The sequence below is a fragment of the Hydractinia symbiolongicarpus genome, chromosome 1 (genome assembly GCF_029227915.1).
Source record: "Hydractinia symbiolongicarpus strain clone_291-10 chromosome 1, HSymV2.1, whole genome shotgun sequence".
NCBI classification, from domain to species: domain Eukaryota; kingdom Metazoa; phylum Cnidaria; class Hydrozoa; order Anthoathecata; family Hydractiniidae; genus Hydractinia; species Hydractinia symbiolongicarpus.
Genome location: NC_079875.1, coordinates 4,093,423 through 4,119,553, shown reverse-complemented (window position 1 = coordinate 4,119,553; position 26,131 = coordinate 4,093,423). Strand labels below are relative to the sequence as shown.

Below are 26,131 nucleotides of genomic sequence, written 5' to 3'. Positions count from 1 at the left end.
GGATGGGGGAGATAATTGGTTATAGCCAGGGGAAGATAATTATATTTTTCCTTTTCAAACATGTCATAATCCTTGGGAAAGTTTTTAAGGGCTTTTATTGAAAAATGACACATTATTGTACTTTAAATTTCCCAAATTTACTGAAAATTCTTTTTAGTGCAGATAGATTGGGGAAGGATTGTAATTAAAGTGAGGTAGATTTTCAAAAGGGGAATTTTAAATGGGAATTGGTTAACACATTAAAATAGGTGGACATATTTTCCAACATTTGGCACTTTTTCCTACAATTAGGTTACCAAGAATAACATTTCTGCCATTTTTTATGTTAATTTACAAAAATTAGCTAGTTTAATCTTATTATCAAAATAGGACATTTTGTTTTTACAGAAATGTACTCTTACTTTCTGTCAATTCGTGCTGTTGGAATACAACATTTGTAATTAACATTTGTAGATATTAACCGTTTAATGTTTTTCTACAGTTTTTTATTTGTTTATTCTTTTTTTCACATGTTTGTTGTACTTACCAACACACATTTCCATCATCATGTCATTACGGAAACCAGATTCACATCGGCAACGAAATGAACCATACGTATTTATACACTGTCCTCTACCACAGATAGATTTTGATATTTCACATTCATTTATGTCAACACACATCGTGCCAGTTTCATCCATATCAAAGCCCGCATTGCATTCACATTTGTATGCGCCAGGCGTGTTAATGCAACGACCATTCTTACAAATACCTGCTACTTTACATTCATTCATGTCTTCACCATTCTTCTCAAAACCTTCACCTTTTGGGCATAACTCTTTGTATGATACTAAAAATGAATTATGAAGAAAAATGAGGTAAATTAGTATTTTATTCATAACAAATATCCAAACACTGCTAACTTTATGAGATCCTTTTAAACTCAAGAAAACTTAAGCAAAAAAATAACCATAAACATCTTAACTAAGACGTTATGAATACTACACTTACCAGAATTTTTCAGTGGGCATATTTCACATGGGCTTCCCCAAGCTTGTGAGAAGGAAGAACAACAACAATTAGCTTTCATGAACAACTCTCCTACGAGTGGCATACCACATTGTCCACTTTTTACACTTCGGTAGCATACACCAACTCTGACATCTAAACAATGAATTATCATATATCATTATTTGTGAATCTTCCTTAAGAAATACAAATTTTTCACTTCAGGCAGGAATTAAAATTCTGTGAAAAATCAAAGAACAAGGAAGTTTCACTTTTTGTTTAAAAAACATTTTTCCTATACCTACACAAGCTGAACCTGATGCATCTAATTCATAACCGGTTGGGCATATACATCTGAAACTACCAATAGTGTCAACACATCGGCCATTTTGACATGCTGTACTAAAAGAACACTCATCAATATCTAAACAGAGATGACAGTGTTATATAATTTGTGTTATATATAGATATTTCATTTCCCTTGGCTTTAAACTTCCTTACTTTGACACTGTGCTCCAACTCTTTTGTATCCTTTCTCACAACCTAAACCAGCATCTAACAAGAGGAAAAGAGAGAGAAAAAATTAATATAGACAAAGGAAGAAAAATCTCAAATTATAGTTTAAATTTTACACACACAAGAATTCTAATTGAATAATTTCGATTTGTAGTTTTGACTTACCTCCAGAACATTTTTCACAGTTATTTCCCCATGCTTGTCCAAGACCATTACAGCATTCAGATTTACTGACATAAGATGCAATGTTTTTGCTACATTTGTTATCTGTAGCTATAGCATAACAATTTCCCTCACGTTGATCTAAATAAAAACATTGATCCTACAAAAGAAGCTGTATAGTGAAAGTAAACATTACAGCCATGTTATTCCATATTGAGGCAGCTGTTAGGTTGGAGCTTAGCCACAAATCCTACGTGTACAGCAAAAAGATATAACGTTTATCAGTGCTAATCCTGATCAAATAGCCACCTGCTCCTGTGTCAAAAAGCTTGGTTGGAAGTGAAATGTCCTTAATCTGTAATTTTTTTTCGCCTGAAGACATAAGATTCTCCTTGCCTTACTTAACCAAAATTGATGGAGAGTTTGAGCTCAAAGATTCAGATAAGCACTTCACTTAATGTCAAATGCAAATGGGTGTTACCTTGGAGGAAAGAATACGGAAGGAGAAACAACTTCATTTCTGTACGCTTTAAATGTATTGAATTTTTTATTGTTTTTAATTTCAAAAGAATCAGTGCGTGAGGTGCTCGACCGAGTCTTTTTCGCAAAAAAAAATGATCAAATTCCATATTCTCCTTTAATAGGGGCTAACTTTTTTCTATTGAAATCTGACTGTGACACGCTGCAGGCACGTGATTTTTGTATGGAAAGTTTGCCTAATATAAGTCAGTAAGTATTGCTGTTAAAAACTTTAACAATACGTTTGGAAATAAGCGTTTAACCATGATAATAACCTATTTTTGCAGGCTTGAGTATACCACTTTGATCATGAAAAACAATATAGATAGATATGCGCCGGACGAGTGCCGACAAAATGTGTGCTGGATTAATGTTTATTCTAACTAAAGAAATAACTTCTTATAACATAACGTCGTTTTAAAAGGAGATATAAACTTTTTTTCTTTTTGTTTACAAAAGTTTCGAGCATGTGCTTCTTCGCTAATTATGTTAACATAAGAACAAAAGATATTTTACCGATTTCAATATGGCTTCTTGTTTTGATAATATTATCAAATTCATCATCAAATTATCTAATTGTTTTTATAACCAATCATAGTTGCGAATTGTTATTCACGAATAATTTAGTCACACAACCGCCAAAATTTCAAATTACGTTTCTATACAGACACCTGCTAGAACCTCACGCAATGTTTCAATAGAATTAAAAGAGTTGTTTCTCCTTCCGTATTCTTTCCTCCAAGGTGTTACAGATCGCCAACACTGTTATTTTTTTATCTGGACAGTGCATCAATACCTTGTGGTCTAATGGTATGATCCCCATGAAGAAATACAATGGTGACAGAATAGTGTACGTTGCAGATTTAGTACAGCAGTCTGCTCTTATTTTCCCAGAATTTACATCTGATTCTGAATTCAACAACTAGTTAACATTGTGATAAGCCTATACTGAAAGCAACTACAAGATAAAACAAACTGCACCAAAATCACTTCTTTTACCATAAAATGGCTTTTCCTAAGCCTTCCATCTTACACCAGACCAAAAAAACTTACAATGCTCTGAAATGGTTACATGAAATCCTACCTTAGTGGGTAAAAATACACACGTTATACACGTTAAATGTACCGTCTGCTATGGCAGAAATATACTAATATAAAAATAGCCCACAATGACTAAGATGAGTTTAAGTTAAAAAATATTAACCTTTGCAGAGTCTGCGAGCAGCATCATAGATACTACCACTTGGACAATCACATCGGAAGGAACCAGCTGTGTTGGTGCATGTGCCTCCTACACATGGATTGTTATCACATTCGTTTTCATCTTCACAGGATTTATTTTCTTGGTTGTATTTATGTCCTTGTGGACAGACACATCTGTAACCTCCTGGAGTGTTTGTACAAGTACCTCCATTGCAGAGATTAAATTCTGTGCATTCGTTAATATCTAAAAAAAGTTAAAACTGGTAATCAAAAATGTAGCAACAAAAATATAAGTTGTGCTAATCTCTATTTATGGCTACTTACAGACACAAAATAGAACTGTATTTTGTTTAATGGTGATAAAACTTTTACTTGGTTTGAGTCTCATGGTATTAAAAAAACTCACTACCTTTTTCTCTGCAAGTCGTCAAAACAAGTTTTTACAAGAAAGCTTTTAGCATCCCTGACCCCCCCCCAAAAAAAAAAAAAAAAATCAAAAAAATCAATACATCCGTTTTCCTTAAGCAAATATGCTAATGGGAAAAGATTTGAATTAGAAAGGCTAATGAGGTGAAGGAATTGGAATAGAAATTGCTTTAACAATGTAATACCCTTAACCATTGCATGTAGCAAATACCATCCAATTTCATTTTTGACATTTTCCAGGTTTTTTGCAATAGCGTAGAAACTAGATGTGGTAAGAAAATTACCTTTACAAAGACGATTTGTATCTGATGGGTTTCTAAAGCCACTGTTACAAACACATTTATAATCCTTCATCATATTGACGCATCGGCCATTATTGCAGATTCCTAATGTCATACCAGCATTGTTTTTACATTCATCAATATCTTTTCCGTTTTCGTCCACACCAGGACCATGCATACATATACGTTTGTATTCCTTGGTTCCTAATTAGATATAATATATAATTAAAAAGGTTTTTTTTTAATTTAATAGTAAAAGGTGTTTGTATACATTATAACAGGCATCAAAATAAAACACTGGTTGAAATAATTATTTTTAGTAGAATCATTAAAAAATAAAAAAGCTCTATTTTTTGCAGAAGCACATAACTTAATTTGTGATTAGCATCAACATAATTCTTTTCCTACCCCGTGTTAAGTACATACCTTTCTTCGGGCACGCCTTGCAAGGATTTCCAAATGCTCTTGTGCCAGTGTTTTCCATACCACAGCAACACTGCATTGCTGTCAGTTGTTTTGATAATGGCATAGAACATTGCAGTCCATTATATTTTGCATAACAATCTTTTACTCTAGTGTCTACAATAAAATGTCTGAAATAACTACTGAAAACAAATCATAAGAAAGCATTTGGAAAACTTTTTTGACACATAAAAGTTCACAAAGGTTGGATTGGATTGTTTCGTCAAGTAACTGACAATCTCATCACAAGTACATTCAAACTTTTATAGATCACAAAGTTTTAAAGATACCAATAGATGCAAAAGTAATGTCAAATGGAAAAACACTTTCCTTTAAAAAAAGCCATTTAAAATAAGTGTTTTATTTGTGTAAGAAGTTTTAAATTCTTATCCTACCTATACAATATGTCCCATCCTCAGACACCTTCCATCCATAATCACATTGACATCTGAAGCTACCTTCACCATTGATACATTTTCCACCATAACAAATATCAGGAATGTAGCTACATTCATTTCGATCTAGAAACAAATATTTTAGTCCTCTTTATGACACTAATATTAATTTGTCATTCCTATAGTATTTAACCAAACTTGTTAACCCAGATTTTAAAGATATTTCACAAAAAATCAAGAGATTTTTAGGATTTTCTAAGAAATCATAGGAAGATATAAACAACACATCCATATATTGTAAACGGAATCAAAAAATTAAGGATACAACCTAATGTAAGTGACTATTGTAATGCTTCGAATTCTAGACCTGGATAAACTGCATGTCTATTATGCTTTGCCTTCGCACTCATTTTTTAAACAAGGCTTTCAGACAATATAAGTAATGGTAAAGATAGTTTAGAGAAAGAATTTGAACTACCCAGGTTTTGGCTGCAAAATATTTTTACTTTAAAAATTAAAGAAAAAATGCAAATGGGTGTCCCCAATATTATTTACCTAAAAAAAATCCAAATATTTTCTGCTTTTACAAGTATTTTATTATTGAGATAAGCTTCCAAATTTTTTTCTTCCTGAACTTATAAAACATTTTTTAATTTGAAGTTATATTTAACCTTTTTAATTTTTTAAAATGTTCTTTAGGCATAGTTTCCTTTTCTAACTCGTAGGTTAACCTGGTCTTGGAATCAAATATTTGTCATTTCAAGATAGAGTTAATTTTGTGAGCTGACCTGGGGTAATTTTTTTCTACGCATTTTCACTTAAATTCGTTTAGGTTAAAATATTAACTCATGTTAACACATAATTGAAAGTAAGATTTTTAAATAAAATTCCTTGTGCAAGTATCAGTAAGAGCCACGTTTGCATTGAGTCCCAAACTCTATGTAGTGATGCAAAAACATAATACAGTTAGGCAACCTTTGCAAGATCTTTCGTTTGCTGCTAATTCAAAACCAGCAGGACACGTGCATTTAAAAGATCCACCAATATTTACACAGTATCCACCAGCACAGATATTTGGTACCGTTGAGCACTCGTCAATATCTAAACAAAAGAACGTAACCTCAAAATATTTTTGCGTGTGTGTTGTCATATGTGGTTTTGGTAATGACAAATACTTTTCTTATTGTAGAAAAAATATATTACATGTTGAATTGTTTCTCTGCTACTCGTGTATAATTATATATACTTGTTCAATGCATATCTAGTGATACTTATATAAATTCTTACCCACACATATTTTGTCACTGTTAAGTTTGTAACCATGTGCACATTCACACCGGTAGCTACCATCAGTATTTAAACATTTACCATTGCCAGGACAAATATTCGGAATCAAACATTCATTATTGTCTACAAAACAAAAAGATTTTAAATTATTTTGGTCTTATAAAGAGTAAATATTAAACACTTGTTGTTGCAACATACTATAAATAATTCTATTAATGTATAACAATAGAATGCACAGTATTTTTACTAATGTTCAAAAGATTTAACATAAGATCAATTTTGGTCTGTTATTTGCCTTATTATGACTAATGCCATAGTTCTAAAATAAAAGATCTCACAAAATATATTGAGACCAGGTAACCAATTTCAAAGTTCCATTTCATACATAACTACTTCTAAAATAGATCGTGCATTTTGAACTTTTCAATGTTCACAAAAGATTTGGATTTTATTTGGTTAGATTAGATCCAAATTCTCAAAAAATGCTATTTGTTGTTAAAAGTAGCACTTTTCAGAATTTTTGCATTGTTACAGGCTGGAAGTTTCCATAATTGTGGCATGTTAGAAGTGTGACTAGCACACCTATGTACCTGTAGATGTAGCGATTTTGCAAGTACAAGGTTTAAAAATTGAATGAGAACATGTTCTTGTCTCCATATTTCAGTAAGTGCTTGCAGATTTTCTCTTGTAATTTTAAATTGACCACACATACTTATTGAATTGCTACAGTACATGGACACACATACCTATACAGTTGTTATTAGGTCCTGATTTATATCCTCTGTTACATCTACATTGATAGGTTCCTGGAAAGTTTTTACAAATGCCATTTGTACATGTGTTTGGATTTTTACATTCATCAACATCTATAATAAAATGGAACTTAGTAATGGTAATAATTTAGTTACAAATTTTACTTGTAAAGAATCTCTTTCTTCTAAGGTGAACTGCTTACACTATAAGACAACAATTAAAGGAAACTCCAGGTATAAAATGATGTTTGACTTATATTATTGAGCCTAAAAATTGTTTAGCAAGATTTTTAAATTTTTTAAAACACTCATTTCGTTCTCAAGATATTCACGTTTAAAGAAATTCAGATTTAATTATACTGCATAAATTATGATGTCATGATTAAGGAATAGCAAATTTTGACATTCTCTGTCACCAGTAATTTTAGACCTGTTATCAAGGGATGTGCATTCAAACAATCAATGCATAAATATTATAAAGATGAATTGATTACCATAAGTTTTTTGTCAAAATGACACTTATTTGCTCGTGCCACGCCTCTGATCAGCATGTCAGTTTGCAAATAAATGTTTTGAGTAAATATATAGGGCCTACAGAAGCCTACCTACAAATTTTTATTGCAAACCAAGTTGCAGATCATGAGTTATTTCGAGTTATATTGACACTACGACATTCGTTGCGATTCTTAAACAGAAAAATCACCACATACCCACGCAACGGTATCCATCAGTAGATTGTGAATATCCTTCTGCACATTTACATCTGAAACTTCCAGGAGTATTGATACATTTGCCACCATGACACATGCCAGAAAATTTGGTACATTCGTTAATATCTAATTTTGTAAAGAAAATGTATTTATAGAAACAGTTTTTTGAAAAATACTTCCTACAGAAGTGTGTTTAATTTTGCTGCAAATTCATATTATATGCTTTTGGCTATGAAAGTGTCAGGAGGAAGTGTCATTAACAATTTGAGGAAAGCATAAAGTAAAATGTAATAGGGCCCAAAAAATAGAGCTAGTTTAGAAGTTTTTAATAAAAAAAGGTTGTATTAAAAAGCAATATCTGGAGACATAAGAACTTTTAATAAAAAGTGGATATATCATTAGGAGGTCAGTGCAAATAGTAAACGTACTTCGGGATCTTCTTGAAAAAATGTGTGTATAGTTTAACAGAAATACAAATACTACTGTAACAAAAGGTGATCTAAATAAGCACCCACGATGCTAATTCGAATTATAACAGCAACATAGCCAGTACCTGCACAGTAATTATCTTTATCTTTAGTAAACCCAGGGTCACAAACACACTTCTTTACACCACCCATAGTTTGACATTTGCCATTATCACACATCGAAAACATATCTTGACATTTTTTATCACCTACACAAAAGACAAAAATATTAACTAACCAAAGAAACTTTTTTAAACCAAAACAGATCTTTGCTGTGTAAACGACTAATGTATTTTTAAATTCTTTAGATAGAAATGAAAGACTTCATGGTTAATAATTTTTAGCCTTAATCACATTTCCATGTAAATCATAGAAAAAAATTAATTTTTCCTGGAGCTTACCATCTCCTCCAGAAGTATTATTATTGCCTCCATTATTTTTGTCTAAAAAAAAATTTTGACATTAAGAATTTGAATATTACTAAGAAATTAATTCATAAAGGTAGGCCCTTTCATAAAAGGTTTTTCATTGCTTGTAATATAATGTATAGATATTTTGCAAAGCAAAAGTAAATATTACACATCTAATTGGGCATGTGATAATCTACAGCACGAAGTGGAGCAGAATCGTTTTAAAGAGTCAAATATATAGTTTATCATCCAACCAATTTATGAAGAGAACAAAGCTTAATTTAAAAAGTTTGTATTTTCCCATTTGGCAAACTTTTTTACAATTTAACAAACCACTTAATATCAACTATTATTTAGCTAAAAACTTTTGATCATATGTATTATTAATTTCATAGAAACAGTTCTCATATTTATTTATTTTTAGTAATTATACCTGAATCATCATAGCAACCAAGTTTACGATACTCATCTAAATAGAAAATACCAAGGAAAATTTACCCAACAATTGATTAAGGGGAGGCTGATGCATTACCATGTTCAGGGTATAACCTTAAACAGGTACTTCTTAATCGGAATTTAACTCAAATTCCTAATAAAGCAAGTTATTTGCTACAGAATATTGTACTTGTATGACCCTTTTTGGAGGGACTACAAGCACAGAAATAGAATATGCAAAATCTTAAGGCATAGGTAATGACTGGCTGTTGGTGACTGATGGTGTGTGTGTGCAAGTCTCACTATATTCATTCTTGAGTTAAAGTCTTTAATAAAGTGTTTAATTTAGATTTGATCACCGCTACATTATATTTGTGGATGACACCCTGATCATGTTCAACAGTAAGAATCTGAGAAGATAGTGTGTGTCATACTAAAAACATATATGTACTTAATTGATTACAGTATCGGTAATATTTGTTTAACCATCTAAAATATTAGAAAATTGTTCTTATTAATAATTACCAGTTCCTTTAGCAGGACACTTATTACAACTTCCAAATGCCCTATCAAAATTTCCACAACAACATTGTTTCTTTGAAACTTGATTTGGGGTCGGTGTTTGGCATCGACCATTGCTGTATTTCGCATAACAAGTTCCTTTAACATCAGCAACTAGGAATTGTAAAAAACATAAGATCGTTAATAAATACTATATTATTTATTTCTAGTATAAACTGTAAAGGTGTATGTCCAGCAATGAAAGTACTCCTACCAACACATCTTCTTCCATTGTCACTTGATTTATAACCTTCATCACATATACATTTGTAGCTTCCATCAATATTTACACATTTTCCAAATTCACACATACCACTGCTTGACGAACACTCATCAATATCTGAGATATAGTAGATAAGGCAGTTATGCATTTTTGCATTTATTATCTCTGAAAAAAATTATCTCACAAAATTTGCACTTCCAAAAATTTGCTTGTGTTGTTCATGGAGTGTACAATGTCCTAAAATTGTGTAAGAGCTGCTACATAACAAACTATTATATTACCTGTGCATTCAAATGTTTCTGGATTGTATCTGCGTCCTTCACCACATTCACAGCGGTAGCTGCCAAGGGTGTTTATGCATGTTCCCATTGCACAAATATTTGGAATTCCTCTACACTCGTTAATATCGCTACACTTTCCAGTACGGGGGTCTTTAAAAAAACCACGTTTGCAGTCTAGTTTTTCTGGGCATTTTTGACATGGAATGCCCCATGCAGCTCCCACAGTGGCACAACAGGATTCCCTTGAACATTTTACACCAACAAGTTGGCCTCTGCACATGTTACGTTCAACACGGGTAAAACATGGACCAGTTCGAAGATCTATGGTTAAATAAAGTGATTTTACGTAGAACTTGGATGAATATTGAACTGCATATGGTACATTTTCTTATGTTTAATCACGTTTTTACAGTTTTTATTATTTAAATTTTATCCTTTTATGTCAAGAAAAAAATTCATTCTTCAAAAAATATGTTTAATTTCCCTGCTAATTTTATTTCTTGTAAAATTTTGTCCTGTCAAATATTTTTCCTTATAACATAAAGTACAGAAAGCACAAAATTATGACAACAGCGTTGGTGATAATAATGTTAGAAATGATCACCTTCATTAAGAAAAGGAGTAAAAGTCTAAATATATACACATTATTTTTGTTTTTGTGAATATTCCTTCCCTTGAAGGTTTAATGACAAGCTGAAACTAATTAAATATTTATAAAAAAATAAATGAATAAAAAGTATACACAAAGTAATCTAAACGTACCTAATTCACATCTTAATCCAGAATATCCAAATGGGCATGCACATCTATTTGGTCCAATACATCTACCATTGTTTAAACATGGTTGTCTACAAATAGCTAAAGCAATAAAGTTTAAATTGTGTATAGTTATCAATGGTGTAAGTTTAGTCATTTGATTTTCTTTGGTAAAGTGAGTCATTTGCAATTTTCATGGTACACAAGCATTGGTTTTGAACCAAACGTTTGCCATATATTTTAATGAAGCATAAACTAAACAGTTTAGAGCTGGCTGAAAATAAGATAAGGCATTGCAAAAATATTCTCTTTATCGTCACATCTTGTTTCAGATGACAGGGTAATTGTGTAATTGTGAAAGATCTTGATAAATCACAAATGACTTAGAGAGTTGTGAATTTGAGGAGAAATGTGAAGATTGACTTTTGAAATTGCAGCTATCTGACCAAGAAACTGTACTTTTATTTCCCCAACAGAAACACTTACTCAAAAAAAATTAATGCAGAAGAAAAAAAATGCTTACCTAAGGGGAAAAATAATGTGAAAGAAACAAATGCAGAAGAAAAGAATACAGAATTAATTTTTGGTGAATTTATTAAAAAAGAACAGTTATTTGCAATCTTTCAGTAAATTCAGTATAAAATTTAATTTAACCAATGAATATAAGCAAAATAACAGCTATTTGTGGTTATTAACATTCTTTAATTCCCATGTGCGTATTCCCAATTTTTTATTCCACATTTTACACAATTATTGAGGTCCTATTGGTAACTTTAATTATTCATATATGCATAATGCCTACAGTCAATGCCTTATTAAATTCACTCTGTTTACTTCCTTTTTATAATACAGAAAATAAGTTTCTATCCATTGGCAGGTTAATAAAAGATAATTTTTAATTTTTTTCTCTGCTAATTTTTACATTCTATTTTACACCCAATTATGTTTACCATATTTAAAAGATAATATTTTTTATAGTTAATTAGAACTATAATAGCGGAAAATTTTCAATTTCGAATTAATAATTTCAAAATAATTAATTTCAAAATCTCTCTTTACAGTTTACATGCAGCAAAACTGCAGTCTGTACTTTTTTGCTTTTGTGGCTTCATAAAGTATCCTAATGTTTCTACAAGTTTATGAAGTGTGTTTTTAATGCTGCATAAATGGCAATCGAAGCAGAAGGTTTTATGAAAACGTAGAATAAAAAAAACTGTTTTTGTGCTTGTGTAATTTTTTAATGATCATTTTTAAATAAGATTAAGAGGCCTTCGAATATTTTTTTCAGGCCCCATTAGCGGGATATCGCCGCTAAGATTCAGACCCCCTCCCCCTCTTTTAGCGGATTTCCATCCGCGAAACACACACATTTGGATAAATCTTGGAAGGCTCAGGGGCGTGTTTTGTAGATAAAAGTTATCGGAATTGATGACAAGAGGAATTATGCTCACGAACGACAAATAATTTTCAGGTCACAAACAAATGTTTAAAATTTCTCAATCCCTAGCGGATTTTTTTTTCAAACTGCAGACCCCCTCCCCCCTTAGCGACGATATCCCCTAACTTGTTACAAGGTCAGAGGTAACCTTTAAACTGTGAAGAAATGTATGGATTTCTTTGAATACTGTGGTCTGTTGTTTATATTTTCTCTCTACAAAAATGCATGTGCAAAAAACCACAAAATTTTTAAACTGTTGTAAACATTGGCAAGTCATCAATAGACACATTTTCTAAATTATCAAATAAAACTTTTAGCAAAATTTATCTGAGGAAAACTTACGTTTCTCGCAGTTCAAACCAACATAACCTGGAGCACAAATACATTTTTGTCCTTGACACTGTCCTCCATTCATACAACGTTGTTGACAACCGCCAGTATGAGTACCTGTAAGTACAACCAAAAAATTACTAGCCAGGAGGGTTACAGAGCGAAAAAAGAAGCCCACGTGAGAACCATGTTGTTTGTTTTGGTTCTGTGTAATAAAAGGCACAAATATATTAAATATACAATGAAAATAAGGACCTCGAACCTCGGACGGAACGTTTTAGAAACGCTTTTTAAGAACGTTTTTATAAGAACATGTAATACCTCCAGGTCCAGGACATATTGCACCAAATCCACCGGACATACATTGACATAAGTTTGGAGTTCGGCATATCCCAAATCCACAAGGATTTCTGCAGGTTGGAATGGTACACCACCTCGTGGAAGGGTTCATATTCCATCCAGGGCAACAGGTGAATCCCCCTTGGCAACGGTTTGGACTATGAAAGAAACGGACTTTTTGCCAGAATCATAAAGCAAACTCGTATAATATGCACAAAAGAACGGGCCGGTTAAAGCGTCCAGATGTTATATTAGTTTTTAAAATGGTTGATTTTGAAGTGGGGCATTTCAAAGGAAGATAACGTAGGCGTTGACCAAAATTTATTTTCGTTTTTTTACACGCTTAAGTACTTAGCAAAAAAAGGCAACAATGTTCATACCCCGCATTTGTTGGACTAGCGCCAAAAAATCTTTCCTTAGACCTTGGATTAAAAGCAACACTTTTTGGTCGTGACGGATCAAATCTTTGTGATGATACTGCTGCAGTCATAAGGATAAGAGAAGTGTATAAACCTCTAAGTTCCATCCTTTCTGTTTTTTTAATAATTTACAATTTGTTTATTCTAAGATTTTAACACTTCTTTAAACGTCTTCATGCGTAGTGAAAATGCTTGGCGGTTTTTCGTAAGCGTAAGTACCTCCCGGTTCTAAAACACACAAAAGAAGTAGCTATAACATAAATGAAAACATCAAAAGAGATTAAGCGCATTGATACATCAAAACTAGTTTTCATTGAGAATACTGGAAGTATGTATGTTTTATGTAGGTATATTTAAAATAAAATAAAAAATTCGAGCGGGTTGATTAAATAAAAATAAAATTCCGATCTTATTCGGAAGACGCAATGTTGCAAGTTGGATTTAAAGCGCATGCGCCAACCGTACGGCACCAAGAAAGCTGAAAAAACAACTGTGCCATTGTTATGCAACCTCGTTCCTTAGTCTATAGCGAAACAGTCCCGTCAGTATGGTATCATAGAAGTAGAAGAGCCTTACGAAGTTCATTTTTGTTATGACGTTTTTGGATAAAAATAGCCCCTCTCCTGTTTTTTAATAGCGGATTCATTTTAACTTGAAAAAAGCTATAACAAACTTTCAAAAACAAAAAGTGGAACCTCAAAGTGATAGATTGTTTCTAAGCTAACCCTCTCTTTGTTATCCTTGTACCTAAGACATACAAGGAATAAAAACTCATTCAGTGAAACTTAAGATTTCACTAATTCTTCACTAGTTTATTACTAGATCATCCTTATCCTTGGAATCTCTTGTTGTTACGGAGAAGCTGTTACCAAATTCAACAAAAAAGGCAAAAAGCCCTGAGGTTGATACTGGACTAAACTGCATTTTTTGATTCTTTAGTGAAAAAAATATCTTTTAACGAAACTATTTTCAAACTTTCTCTACACTTGCAAAAGCAAAAAAAAAAAAAAAAAAAAAAGTTGAAATTTCCCGCCCGTGGACTTGAAAAAGGTTTATCATACATATTTCAGTTCTTTTAACTTATATCCTTTAAACACCTATTTCCAGCATTTGTGGTGACATTGATGAGGCTTTTGAAAGAAGTAATTAATAGATTGTCAATCTAGCTACTTTTTAGCCAATTGGGTCAGTAAGAAAGACCTCTCCTCTATTTTTACATGATTAGGATGAGTTATTATAGATAGGGATTAATTTCCCATAAAATCTAAAATTCGTAAGTGCAGAAAATCTTTAATTTCTTTAAAATCCTGTTTTTTCTTTTTTATGTTTACTTTGAAGTTATTATTTGTCAACATTATAAACATGGCGGATTTATATGTTTATTTTGATCATTAACATATTGTTGCGATAAGATCTTCATTAAAAAAAGAAAAAAAACGTAATATTTCTCATAAAAATCTAAATTTAAAAGATGACAAATTCAATTATAATATTTGCTCAAGCTAACTGTTTTTAAGTCAATGGAAAAACATTGCATTATTTTATGTAAAAGGTCAATTTTCAGATAATATATAATGAGGAAAATTTGCATGCAAACCCAGACACTTCAAAGTCTTTATTTTTTTAGATTTAGAGAAATTTTCTTTTTCTATTGTCTTATCTAACTTCCATAAAAAAGTAGAGGACCGTAGCCTCCCTTATCAATAGTTGATATAAGAGATATTTGTGCTGATTCTTTTTTACGTAATAAAATTCCCCTATTTTCGTGACTGTCGTAAGAGTCAAAATCAAGTTGGTGATAACTCTTAATGGATTGACATTATTTAATATCTCAAAGAGATAGCCACTTTTATATCCATTAGATAATGGATTAAAAGACGAACGAAACAGATGTAATTCATTGAATTTAATGGCGTACATAAAATAAACGATTGGCAGCTAAGTGGTAGAGTGTTCGCTTCCAGTGCGGAAAGTTTTTTGGTTCAAACCCCGTACGATGCATGCCAGAAACCACAAAGGTGTGAAAGCCTTCAGCACTAAAATAATATTGATATCTTAGGCGCTTCTCTAGATGAAGGATTGCTGTGTTTGCACGGCTTTCGTAGCTCAAATGGGAGCTGTAAATAGAACCCCCATCGTAGATAGGATAGCCATATCAATAGAAAATGAAGATTATATCCTGAGTAAATAATTTCAGTAATAAGAATTTAAGGCGTGTTAAAAGCTGTTATGCCTGAAAACTCGAGTAGAACTTTTTCTTTTAGGCAAGAGCTGATATTTGTGAATTATCAAAACCTTAGTTAACACTCTTCTGTTATGTTGACATTATGACATAATATTTCATATTTATTTTGTTTTGTTTTATAAAAATGATATGAATAGTACATAAAAAATCATAAAATATAACAAAAAAATAATTATGACAAGCACAGTTTGTTTGACATGTAAATAACGATGAGTCACACTCTCTACATTTAATATTAGCGTTGATGAAGAAAGAGTCGCCCATTGGTATTTTTTTATTTCCGTACTTGGGTTGTCCTGTATCTCCAATTACAGGTTGTGGTGACATAAACTTAGTTCCCATGCTTTTATAAGACGATAAAGTTTTTATTTATATTGCTTTTTGTCATCTTCATCCTGAATGTAAGAAGCTTAAAAATTATTTTTAGAACTTCTTAACGTAATCTGTCAAGCGATTTCTTTTTTGCTGTTTTCACACCGCAATTATTTGATTTAGCGCTTGTTTGGAGAGCGCACTAATTAAGGGAGTGCAATAGATGATGGAGTGTTCTAATTTAGGGGTGCATTAATTATTATTTCAGGTAGCTATCTGTATTTAAATATGTATTTGCACAAAGAGTTCATCGCTACTTGATTTAATAACACTAGCTTTATCACATTCTTAAATACTTGTATTAGCAAAGAGAAAACTTTCTCTTTGCTGTTCCATGAGAATAAAGAAAATATCTACGCAGCTCAACATTTAGCCTTTTATTTTTACTAAGAAACTCAGCAAAACTGTATTAGATGGAACATGTTCAGGATAAAAATTGTCAAAACACATAATTCCACCAATCTCTGGATTGTCCGAATTCACATGACGTATACAGTTGATTAATCTGTCGTTTCTCTGTAATTGATGTTTTGAAATCATTAAAGTGGTGAGAACAAATAAGCAAAAATAAATGTGACCTAAATGAACTCCTTGTTTTTTATCCTACGATTATCTTTTATCTACACGAAACGTAGGAGCAGTTTAACACAGCCGAGGTTTTTTCACAACAATCTTTAATGCCTCTCTATCTCTGTTTATCTCGAACACTATCCGTCTCAAACTTCTTTCTGTCTCAAACAGGGACCTCTCTCTGTACATTTCAAGCTTATTTTCTCTCGAAGAAAAAGTTATATAAGACTCACAGAAGTAGTGTCTATCATCCAAGATAGTTTCTATTTTAAAATTAGCTTGTAATTTTTTAAACAAAGAGAAATTTTACCATCCGACTTAAGACGTCCTTTAGAGATGTCTTTTAGTTGTTTTGTGGCGCAAGGAAACCTCTTAAAAATGTTGCATCCTGCATGGTTGCATCCTGCTGTATATCTCTTTGTTGTTTTTGTCTTTGTTGATATTATTGTTGTTAGTATTTGGTTAAGTGACGAACTTTATTTCATGTGATATCTTTAATACCCGTATACGTCTGTCTGTCACGCAAAATGGTTTTTCTACGGACCTCCGACTAGTATTCTATTAAAGTTGCTAAGACAACGCTTTTTGAAAACCGATACAGTAATAAGGTGGAAATTGATTTTGGGATCAGATTGGTTCAACTCAGAATAAGATCCGGTCCTTTCTTTTCAGAAGTTTAAAATCAGCTTTTACTGGAAACCAGACTTTCTTCACATAAAAACAAAAAAAGTTTTTAGTTGATAAATCTGTTAATGAACAAACGAGTCGAAATATTTGTTGAATTATTTATTGGGATTAAAATTTAAAAATTATTAAATTGTGCATTTGCATTCTTTAGACACATCACCAGTTTCAAAAAATACATTCTTGTTTTTCCAGAAAAAGAACAAGCCCAAAAAATGACGTTGTAATTGTAATGGTTAACATTGAACAATAAACATCAAGACAGTAACTCAATAAATAAATAAATAAATAAATAAATAAATAAATTATGGAAGTAGGGCTTCGTATTCTGATGGTTTACCTTCCATTTTGAATCTTTAGCAGTTCTGATGATGTTTTTGGAAGTTACAAATAACAGCTCTATTTTATTAGTACTTTGTAAAATTTGTCCAAAATACTAATACTTTGTAAAAACTTTGCATTTCCAGAACAAATAATGGCATTCTGTTTGAAACTTTTGGTAGCTAAATCAAAGTTACTTAGTATATCTCCCGATTTTACATACATAATTCGAACGGCAACATGTTAATAAATAACGGAGTCCGACCTCCTCTCTCATGGGTCGAATAGGGATAAAACAAAGTCAGATATGGATCAGAATAACCTTAACCTATTACTAAATTTATGATACCAAATATGCGATAGATAATTATTAACGGAAGCAATCTGTATTTCCTGAATTCATTATTTCGCTACATACCTTTTGTTGATTTCGACACATGCGCCAGCGATTTAATACGTCTTCATGAAACAAACTTAAATCGTTCCTTCTCTCAAACTACAGTTGACAAGAATCTAAATGTTTTCATACGGATTTGTGTTGTTTGTTTGTGAAGTCTTTACATATAGAAAAGCTTATGTCATCGTCATCTGGTTTTTCTTTCATCATTAAAACAGTGCTTTGTTATATCACAGTTATATCTCGGTATGTTTAACCATGACAAAGTGGTAAGGAAAACAAAACGTTTTCAAAGGGTCATGTAGACATCATTTTCTTCGATCTACCGCCATTGATTGATTTTACCGGAAAGTTGTTTTTACAAAGCGACATTTTTACTGTTTTTCTTAGCGAGACTGCCACAATGTGTTAACATTAGAACAAAAGATTTTTTTTTAATCTTGTCTAAAGGTCGATTTCCATTTAAGCGTTCCTGGCCGCAATGGTCAGGTTCAATATATAGGCGTTTCTGAATCTCTGGCCGCGGAGAATATCAGAGTTGGTGTTTAGGGCGTCAACTGTCAAAGCGTTTCCAACTTTTTCAATAACCAATCAAAATTTCGAAAGCGATGCCATTTTTGGTGTTATAGAAAACAAGCATATTGAGTGTGGACGTCCAAACCTTGGGTAGCTGCGGCTAAAATGCTTTAATAGAAACCAGACTTTAAGCAAGCAAACATTTTGTTCTAATGGTCTTAAGTATAATTTGTTTTTTATCTCTTTGAATTTCCGCGCCCGAAGGCGTAGGAAATTCTTTAAAACCGTCGTTTTTTTCTTTCGGAGCATTTTTTGAGAAAAAATAGACCCTGGGATTTCACGTTCATCTGAGAGGAGGATAGTATTGAACTGACTAACTAACCCTGTCCCAAATGGTCAATTGAACGTCACAGATTAAAACTTCGTACCCAAGCTGCCTAAGCACTGGGAAATCATCTAAATGATGTTTCAGGCCAAAATTGGACAAAATTTGGCACACTTAACAAAAAAGCTATGCTGAACATAATGGTGACATCATAATTTTGATTTCTTGTTACCTAAATGTCAATTTAGGCGAAAATTGGTCCAAAAATTAAAACTACTTTATTTTCAACAAAATTTGGCACAGTTAACAAAAAAAATTATGCTGAACATGATGGTGACATCAAAATTTTGGTTTTTTGTCACCTAAATGTCATTTTAGGCCAAAATTTGTTCAAAAATTAAAACTTCGACAAAATATAGCACAGTTGACAAAAAAGTATGCTGAACATGATGGTGACATCAAAATTTTGATTTCTTGTTACCTAAATGTCCATTATAGGCGAAAATTGGTCCAAAAATTAAAACTACTTTATTTTCAACAAAATTTGGCACAGTTAACAAATAAAGTATGCTGAACATGATGGTGACATCAAAATTTTGATTTTTGTCACCTAAATGTCATTTTAGGCGAAAATTGGTCCAAGAATTAAAACTACTTTATTTCTGACAAGAATTGACACAGTTAACAAAAAAAGTATGCTGAACATGATGGTGACATCAAAATTTTGGTTTTTTGTCACCTAAATGTCATTTTAGGCCAAAATTTGTTCAAAAATTAAAACTACTTTATTTTCAACAAAATTTGGCACAGTTACCAAATAAAGTATGCTGAACATGATGGTGACATCAAAATTTTGTTTTTTTGTCACCTTAAATGTCATTTTAGGCCAAAATTTGTCCAAAAATTAAAACTACTTTATTTTCGACAAAAATTGGCACAGTTAATAAAGAAAGTATGCTGAAAATGTTGGTCACATCAAATTTTTGATTTTTTGTCAACTAAATGGTTTAAGACCATAAACGTCTCAACCGCAAGACTTTCAACCATGAATGATAGGCTGTATTTTTTGTTAGCAATTTCTTTTAAAATTTGAGTTTATTATGAAGCATTGCGTTTTGTTTGCGGTTGTTATAACATATAATGTCACTTGTGTGCTTTATCTTCAGAGCTTCATGCACCAAAACTCTTCGAATGTTTGGCACGATAACACAACGAATTAGTAGGTTGTCATCAAATATTTTGGTAGCGAGCGGTAATTCTTAGAGCCCCCAGGGCTTCTTGTTTCGTTTTAAATAGCATTCGCGCGTTTTGCAAGCAATTCATGGCATTGGCTAGAACTCACGTGATACGATTTTTGTAGCCAATCGAGTTCGTGCTAGCATGAACCTATGCTAGTTTATGTGTTATTCGCGCGTTTTGTAAATAATCACCTATTTCAGATAGAAATAATTCCAGCACGAACTTCATTTTAGAAGATTTTTGTCATATGAACATCTAAGAAAGGAAGAGTAGGAAGAGCTAAGCTTAACGTGCACTGTTACTTGGTGAGTTAATTTTTATAGATGGTTTATTTTTACTTTTGAGATTAAAAAAGAAAAAAACGTTAACACTTAGAAACAAAAACAGCGTTTTATATCATGTTTTTTAAAAAAAGCGAAAAGTTTCTTTTAAAAAAAAATCTCACAAGTAAATAACAAAAAAATTATATGAAAGTTCTCATGTACAACCGGAAACAACTTCCTAATATTTTAAAATAGTGTACACATGATCACTTGGTTTCTCCATAGGATATATAACACGCAACCATTCATAATTTTTCAAAAGACTATTAATATCAAATGTCTAATAAAAGAAACACTCCACCCAAACGTAAAGTATTGAATCATCGTAACTCGAAATATATCAATTTCGAAGTAACTGAAACAATCTTGGAATATTTGATAGTTAGGATGAAATTGTTGTAGAGAAATTTTATTAGCTACAATAGCTACAAACAATTTTTTCGTCATTTTTCAATTATGGACAAAAGTGTCAAACATATTTAATGCTCTGCAGACGACAGACTGCAAAGTCGATACTTTTGCACACACGTAGGTCAGATATAAAACGGTTAAGGCTTGCTAGCATTCATTACCACGCCTCCACGACAAAATAGGGGCCCAGGAAGGCATCAATCTTTTGGGAAAATGGCCATATGCATACGTCAGAAACAATGATCACATTTCAAGAGTTTCGATTTAGCTAAATAACCTTAAGATCTAATGTCCTAAGTCCACTCTTAACATTGATAAGTTTAAAATGAGTGACTCTGATAAAGAAATTGGCCTAACACAGCTTTTCATTCAAAATTACCTGTTTAATTTTAGTATATTTTGACCAGAATTGTAGCTGTTTTAGAAATTTTGGTCCTAATATATTTATTCATTTCATCTGACCGCTGTAAAAAAAATTATATTTACCGTCTGCTTCACATTGCCCACTAATCTGCAGACAAGATATTTGTCTACTTTGCTCAATCTGCTATAATCGGATCAAATGAAAATGGAAATGTTTTTTTTTAATCAAGTTTGCAATGATGAGAAACACTTTGAGGTAGTGATGATTTAACAGTGCAAATTTTGTAAAAAGCCATGGAACACAATAGTTGCTAGTTCGCCTAAATTTGTACTGAACTGGTTTGACAAAACTGGAAACCTATTATTTCGTCAATATGCCTAAAAACAGTATAATATAAAAAAATACCTTAAAATTTTCATACACGCTTCACAACCATGTACAGCTCCATGTCAACACTGGTCAATTCTCAATACGTATGTAACATAAAACTTGAGAAAGAAAATCTAACAGCGGTTTTAAAATAACATATTTTAAACATTAGATCATCAATCTTTAAATAAACATTGGAACAGTGTATTTGTTGTTTTTACAACATAAAAGATTTACTTCAATTATTTAACGGTCAAGTGTAAACAATATTGCAAAAACAAGCCTCACGTTTTCTTTTTTATACAACCAACCTTATTTCTGAGATCCGGCCTTAGGTTAGGGTAGAGGTCCTTTTTTTGGCTTCGAGCTGGTTGCTTAGCTAACTCGTGACTTCTGTTTCGTTTTCGTTATCCATTTAATCGTAGGATTTAATACAACCCAGTTTTCTTAAGAATGCGCTATAGTGTTGTAAAAAGGTGTTGTATAAAATACTGCTTTTAAAAAGACTTTAGACACAGTGTAAATGGAAAGGGAAGGTTGCTGAGCGAAGAAAAGGTTTTTAAAGGACGGAAATGAGGCTTGCTAAGCAAGTTATTCATTTTAGGTCACATTTTAACTTTAGATCTTAAGCAACTGGATTGAAAAACAAACCGTGCATTTGTTTACCCCTGCCACGAACAGCGTTTCGTTGAAAGGAAAAAAAAGCTCCGGGAAACATTATGAAGATACTGCAATTAACAAAAAACTGCAAATTTTCATAACAATAGTAAATGTAGGCATTATGAATGGTTCTGAAATATTCTTAAGACTTCTTAAGTCAAGGCTAAAAGAAATAGACTTTATTATTATGAGAAAACGAGTCAAGGAAAAATAATATACACTTGAATTGTGGTTTAAAAAGCTGAACATTGTTTTGATTGCAGTTGTTGTTGTTGTTGGGTGGATAAAGTATACTTTTATTAATAGTAAAACAGTATACTTAAAGATGTCAAGGTTTTAAAGGTTGTGTTCAAAAGACTATTAATATCAAATGTCTAATAAAAGAAACACTCCACCCAAACGTAAACTATTCAATCATCGTAACTCGAAATATATCAATTTGAAATTGTGTTTACATGAAAATGTCAGTAATTTTAAGATGAGTGTTATTTATTTTTCAATCTCTCTCAATTTTTTTCTAAATAGAAGATAACTTATTTTAGCAACTTTTTCGCTTTGACGCTACTTAAATATATGTAAAATTTAATACGACTAGTAAGGATTATTTGTAGACTAAAAATGAGACAAACATATTGGTTAAATTCGAAAGTATTCGAGCTGCACTAGAAAAATGGTGGACCTATTTCTTGAGAGTTTTCATTGACCTTAACATTACAAAAATAGTTTATATTAGTATAAAAAGGGAAATAAAAGTATAGCTATAGTAGTAGCTATAAAATATAAAAAACTTTCCTTTTTTATATCACAATCTCAACTAAAAAAAAGAAAGAAAAACAATTTTTTCCTCCTAAGCTATACTATAAAAGATAAAGGAATAACTGGGTCAAAAATTAAAATTAGTGAAAGGATTGGTGAATACAAAGACAGTACAAAAATTCTGTCGGTACGAAGTATAAGTCACCGAACCAGAAATTTAGTCTCTTTTTTACCTACTTTCTTGCTGACTCTTTTATTATAGATCAGGTGTTCCACACTGAAAAGTCTAAAAAGGAATACCGCATATTACATATTGCATGTGCCTAAAACAGACTTGCTATGTTTTGCTAAAAGATGGGGACACAAAGCTAGTATCTTACCATAGAACATTAGAGTGTACAACATTCGCTTCTACTTCATACAGCTTCAATAAAATACTAAGCATAGATAGAAAGAAAATCTAACAGTGGTTTTAAAATAACATATTTTCGACATTAGATCATCAATCTTTAAATAAACATTGGAACAGTGTATTTGTTGTTTTTACAACATAAAGGATTTACTTCAATTATTTAACGGTTAAGTGTACACAATATTGCAAAAACAAGCCTCACGTTTACCTCATTTACGGTCAATGTTTTTGTGAAGAGGAGAAGCAGCTTCGAATAACTCCCTCAAAGCTAATAGCTTAAGGTGGTAAATATAGAAATAAATAGCCGAATTTCAATAATCTGTTTAAACCCGTTTTCAGACAGCAAATTCATCTTAGAATACCGAGGCAAGTAGTGCTTATGACAAATTTCGGTTTTCATTGCGCAATCTAACCGCAAATATAACTGCATAGCAACGCCCATGGCAACCATTTTCGCATTTTTAGATGATTTTTTTTGCCCCTCAGTCGATGTTTAATGCTTTGTAATTGCTAAATGATACTTTAGGGCTTCCTAAGACAATAAATGACAGCTCTGAATATTAAATGTGGTGATCCACACGCAGTCAAAAAGCTGTCTTGCCAATGCACCCTCCAAAGTGAACTCATCAGAGTTTACTCGTGATCAATTAGATTTAGAACTTGTGCTTTGCAGGTCAAAATACTGCTGTCGTAGTCCTTTTGTCGATCCGCAGGGAAATATTTTCCAAAAACAACAACTTTGAACTCGTTTTGTGCCGCTTAACTTCGGAAACCAGGAGAATGAACATTTCTCAAGATTAAAACACCCATACTTACAACTTCTTCTGTCGCTGCTGGTATTAGTACGACCTTAATGCTGGCACATCCCGCTTCCCAAAACGAACTTCTGCCTTTCAGTTATTTTGCTGAGAAACTGACGGTTTTTGTCGGAAGACGTTTGTCCTTGAAAGACGAGTCACGCTCCAGAATTGTCGGTGCTACCATCCATACACGTGACCATTGCGAAACATACGCGACCGAAAAGGCACTTGTAGGAGTCCTCGTTATTCAGCTATTTGGTTCGTCGTTGAGCGTCGAAATGTCATATTTTGCCTAGCAACCAGTAACAATGGCAACTAGTCGATTAAAATTTCGACTTAATGTCGCATACTATGATATACTTATCAAAGAACTTTAGAAAAGACAGTTCTTTGCGATATAGTTTATTTCTGTAGTAACCACCTTAAAGTAAAGGCAACCTGCAAGTAACGAAGGTTTTGAACATGAATAAAACAAAATGTAATTAATTTTGTTTTGTTTTATTTTTACGCCCTGTTGCAAAAATTAACGCCCTCGTTCATTATTTTCGTGCGAGGAATACAAATAAGGTGATGAATGAAATATTGTATAACATGGTTAAATTCTAAAACACAAGCTAATGATATTGAATAGATTGTGGCTATCTATCTATCTAGCACTTTAGCTACCTCTAGCTAAAAAGTAACAAAATGTAGTTTGGCTGCAACAATCTTAGTGAATAATTCTTATGCTAAATGGAGTTATGTACATCTTTTATTACTGTTATGAAAACTCATTTTACAAAATAAAATTCCTGAGTGATTTTTTTAGCTGGACGGGGTAACTACGGGCTGTCTCCTGTGTTTTTACTTTAACTGAAGTTGCGATAAAGCTTTTGTAAAATGGTATTACGCCTATACTCATGTGCGATACAATTTACCTGTTCTAAGCGCTCAGCCTGGTTTTAACAACAGGTTATTCCCTGTTTTTATTTAAACTGAAGTAGCGATCAAATTTTTTAAAAAATAGTATTACGTCCGTACTAGTGCTCAGGCCTGTGTCACAGAAACTTATTTTGCAAAATAAAATAATATTGACCAATCGTTTTTGCTATGACGGGATAACAACTGGTTGTAAATTGTGTTTTCACTTTAGCTAAAGTTGCTGTAAAGGTTTTTTTGAAAAATTTATTACACCCTAAACATTTGCTTCACTTAATCAGGGTGACCACTAATAAAACGAGAACAAAAGTAAGGATATTAAGGATTATTAAGGAGACAAATTTACATTTTTTAGGGATAATTTGCTGTGAACGAGAATAAAAAAATAACAAAAATAAGGATAATTAAGGAGAAAGCCAATTTTAGTTCTCTATCTTTAATGTTACAAACTATGTTCAATGATAGAAAATTATATATATTATACAAAAATACATATTAATTATGCCCTGAAAGATATAAAATATAGGATTTAAGGTAACAGAAAAATATGTCTTATTTTACTGGTCATGAACAATCCATGAAGAAAAAATAAGAAATAAGGAGAAATTAAGGAGAATAGCTAAAATTTCGATTTTTTTAAGTATATTTAAGTACTTTTAAAGAGATTTTCTTTTTCTAAGGTTATTTAAGGAATTTAAGGAGGAGTGGTCACCCTGTTAATTTAAGACAGACTGCATACATTTACTGCAGCGCTTCACATGGATGTCTACGGCTCTTATTAAGCACTTCACCTCCCGGCGTTCGACACTGGGTCAAGCAGTAACTTGTGACTTAATGTCGAAACGCCCGGTCCCCAGGCTAGTCTATAACACCCGTATACGTCGGTTACGCAAAGTAGCACCGCAAGTAGCGACACGCACGCAATGCGGTATAAAATATACGGGCGAACTAATGGAATTTTTCACGAGCCACTGACTGTTAAGCATAATTTCCCTTATTTATTTTTTACAATCACAAAATATTTGAGATAAAGAAGGGGTTTTTTTAATGGTGTTTTTATAAAAAAAAAGCGTGCAAAATTAAGAGAAAA

General features: G+C 32.1%; 1 protein-coding gene across 5 annotated transcripts in view; it reads right to left on the bottom strand.

The window, feature by feature from the left end:
* The window catches only part of LOC130631408 (fibrillin-1-like), a 39,701-nt gene extending 16,357 nt beyond the window's left edge, over positions 1 to 23,344 (bottom strand). The window contains exons 1-25 of one of the 5 annotated variants that reach the window (XM_057444395.1): positions 23,292 to 23,344; positions 23,145 to 23,197; positions 13,321 to 13,587; positions 12,923 to 13,098; positions 12,614 to 12,718; positions 10,840 to 10,935; positions 10,078 to 10,398; positions 9,788 to 9,913; positions 9,538 to 9,687; positions 9,011 to 9,046; positions 8,569 to 8,610; positions 8,254 to 8,376; positions 7,701 to 7,826; positions 6,985 to 7,104; positions 6,239 to 6,361; positions 5,927 to 6,052; positions 4,952 to 5,077; positions 4,521 to 4,673; positions 4,098 to 4,298; positions 3,389 to 3,631; positions 1,669 to 1,806; positions 1,489 to 1,542; positions 1,289 to 1,411; positions 991 to 1,143; positions 527 to 829 (exon numbers count right to left, since the gene is read on the bottom strand). In XM_057444395.1, coding sequence (XP_057300378.1) covers positions 527 to 829; positions 991 to 1,143; positions 1,289 to 1,411; positions 1,489 to 1,542; positions 1,669 to 1,806; positions 3,389 to 3,631; positions 4,098 to 4,298; positions 4,521 to 4,673; positions 4,952 to 5,077; positions 5,927 to 6,052; positions 6,239 to 6,361; positions 6,985 to 7,104; positions 7,701 to 7,826; positions 8,254 to 8,376; positions 8,569 to 8,610; positions 9,011 to 9,046; positions 9,538 to 9,687; positions 9,788 to 9,913; positions 10,078 to 10,398; positions 10,840 to 10,935; positions 12,614 to 12,718; positions 12,923 to 13,098; positions 13,321 to 13,466 — 3,310 coding nt within the window. In that variant the 5' untranslated portion in view covers positions 13,467 to 13,587; positions 23,145 to 23,197; positions 23,292 to 23,344. Of the gene's footprint in view, positions 1 to 526; positions 830 to 990; positions 1,144 to 1,288; positions 1,412 to 1,488; positions 1,543 to 1,668; positions 1,807 to 3,388; positions 3,632 to 4,097; positions 4,299 to 4,520; positions 4,674 to 4,951; positions 5,078 to 5,926; positions 6,053 to 6,238; positions 6,362 to 6,984; positions 7,105 to 7,700; positions 7,827 to 8,253; positions 8,377 to 8,568; positions 8,611 to 9,010; positions 9,047 to 9,537; positions 9,688 to 9,787; positions 9,914 to 10,077; positions 10,399 to 10,839; positions 10,936 to 12,613; positions 12,719 to 12,922; positions 13,099 to 13,320; positions 13,918 to 17,969; positions 18,715 to 21,531; positions 21,586 to 23,144; positions 23,198 to 23,291 lie in introns of those variants that run through there. The other 4 variants (XM_057444398.1, XM_057444397.1, XM_057444393.1 and 1 more) reach the window with 4 other exon arrangements.
* Between the last annotated feature and the right edge of the window lie 2,787 nt (positions 23,345 to 26,131).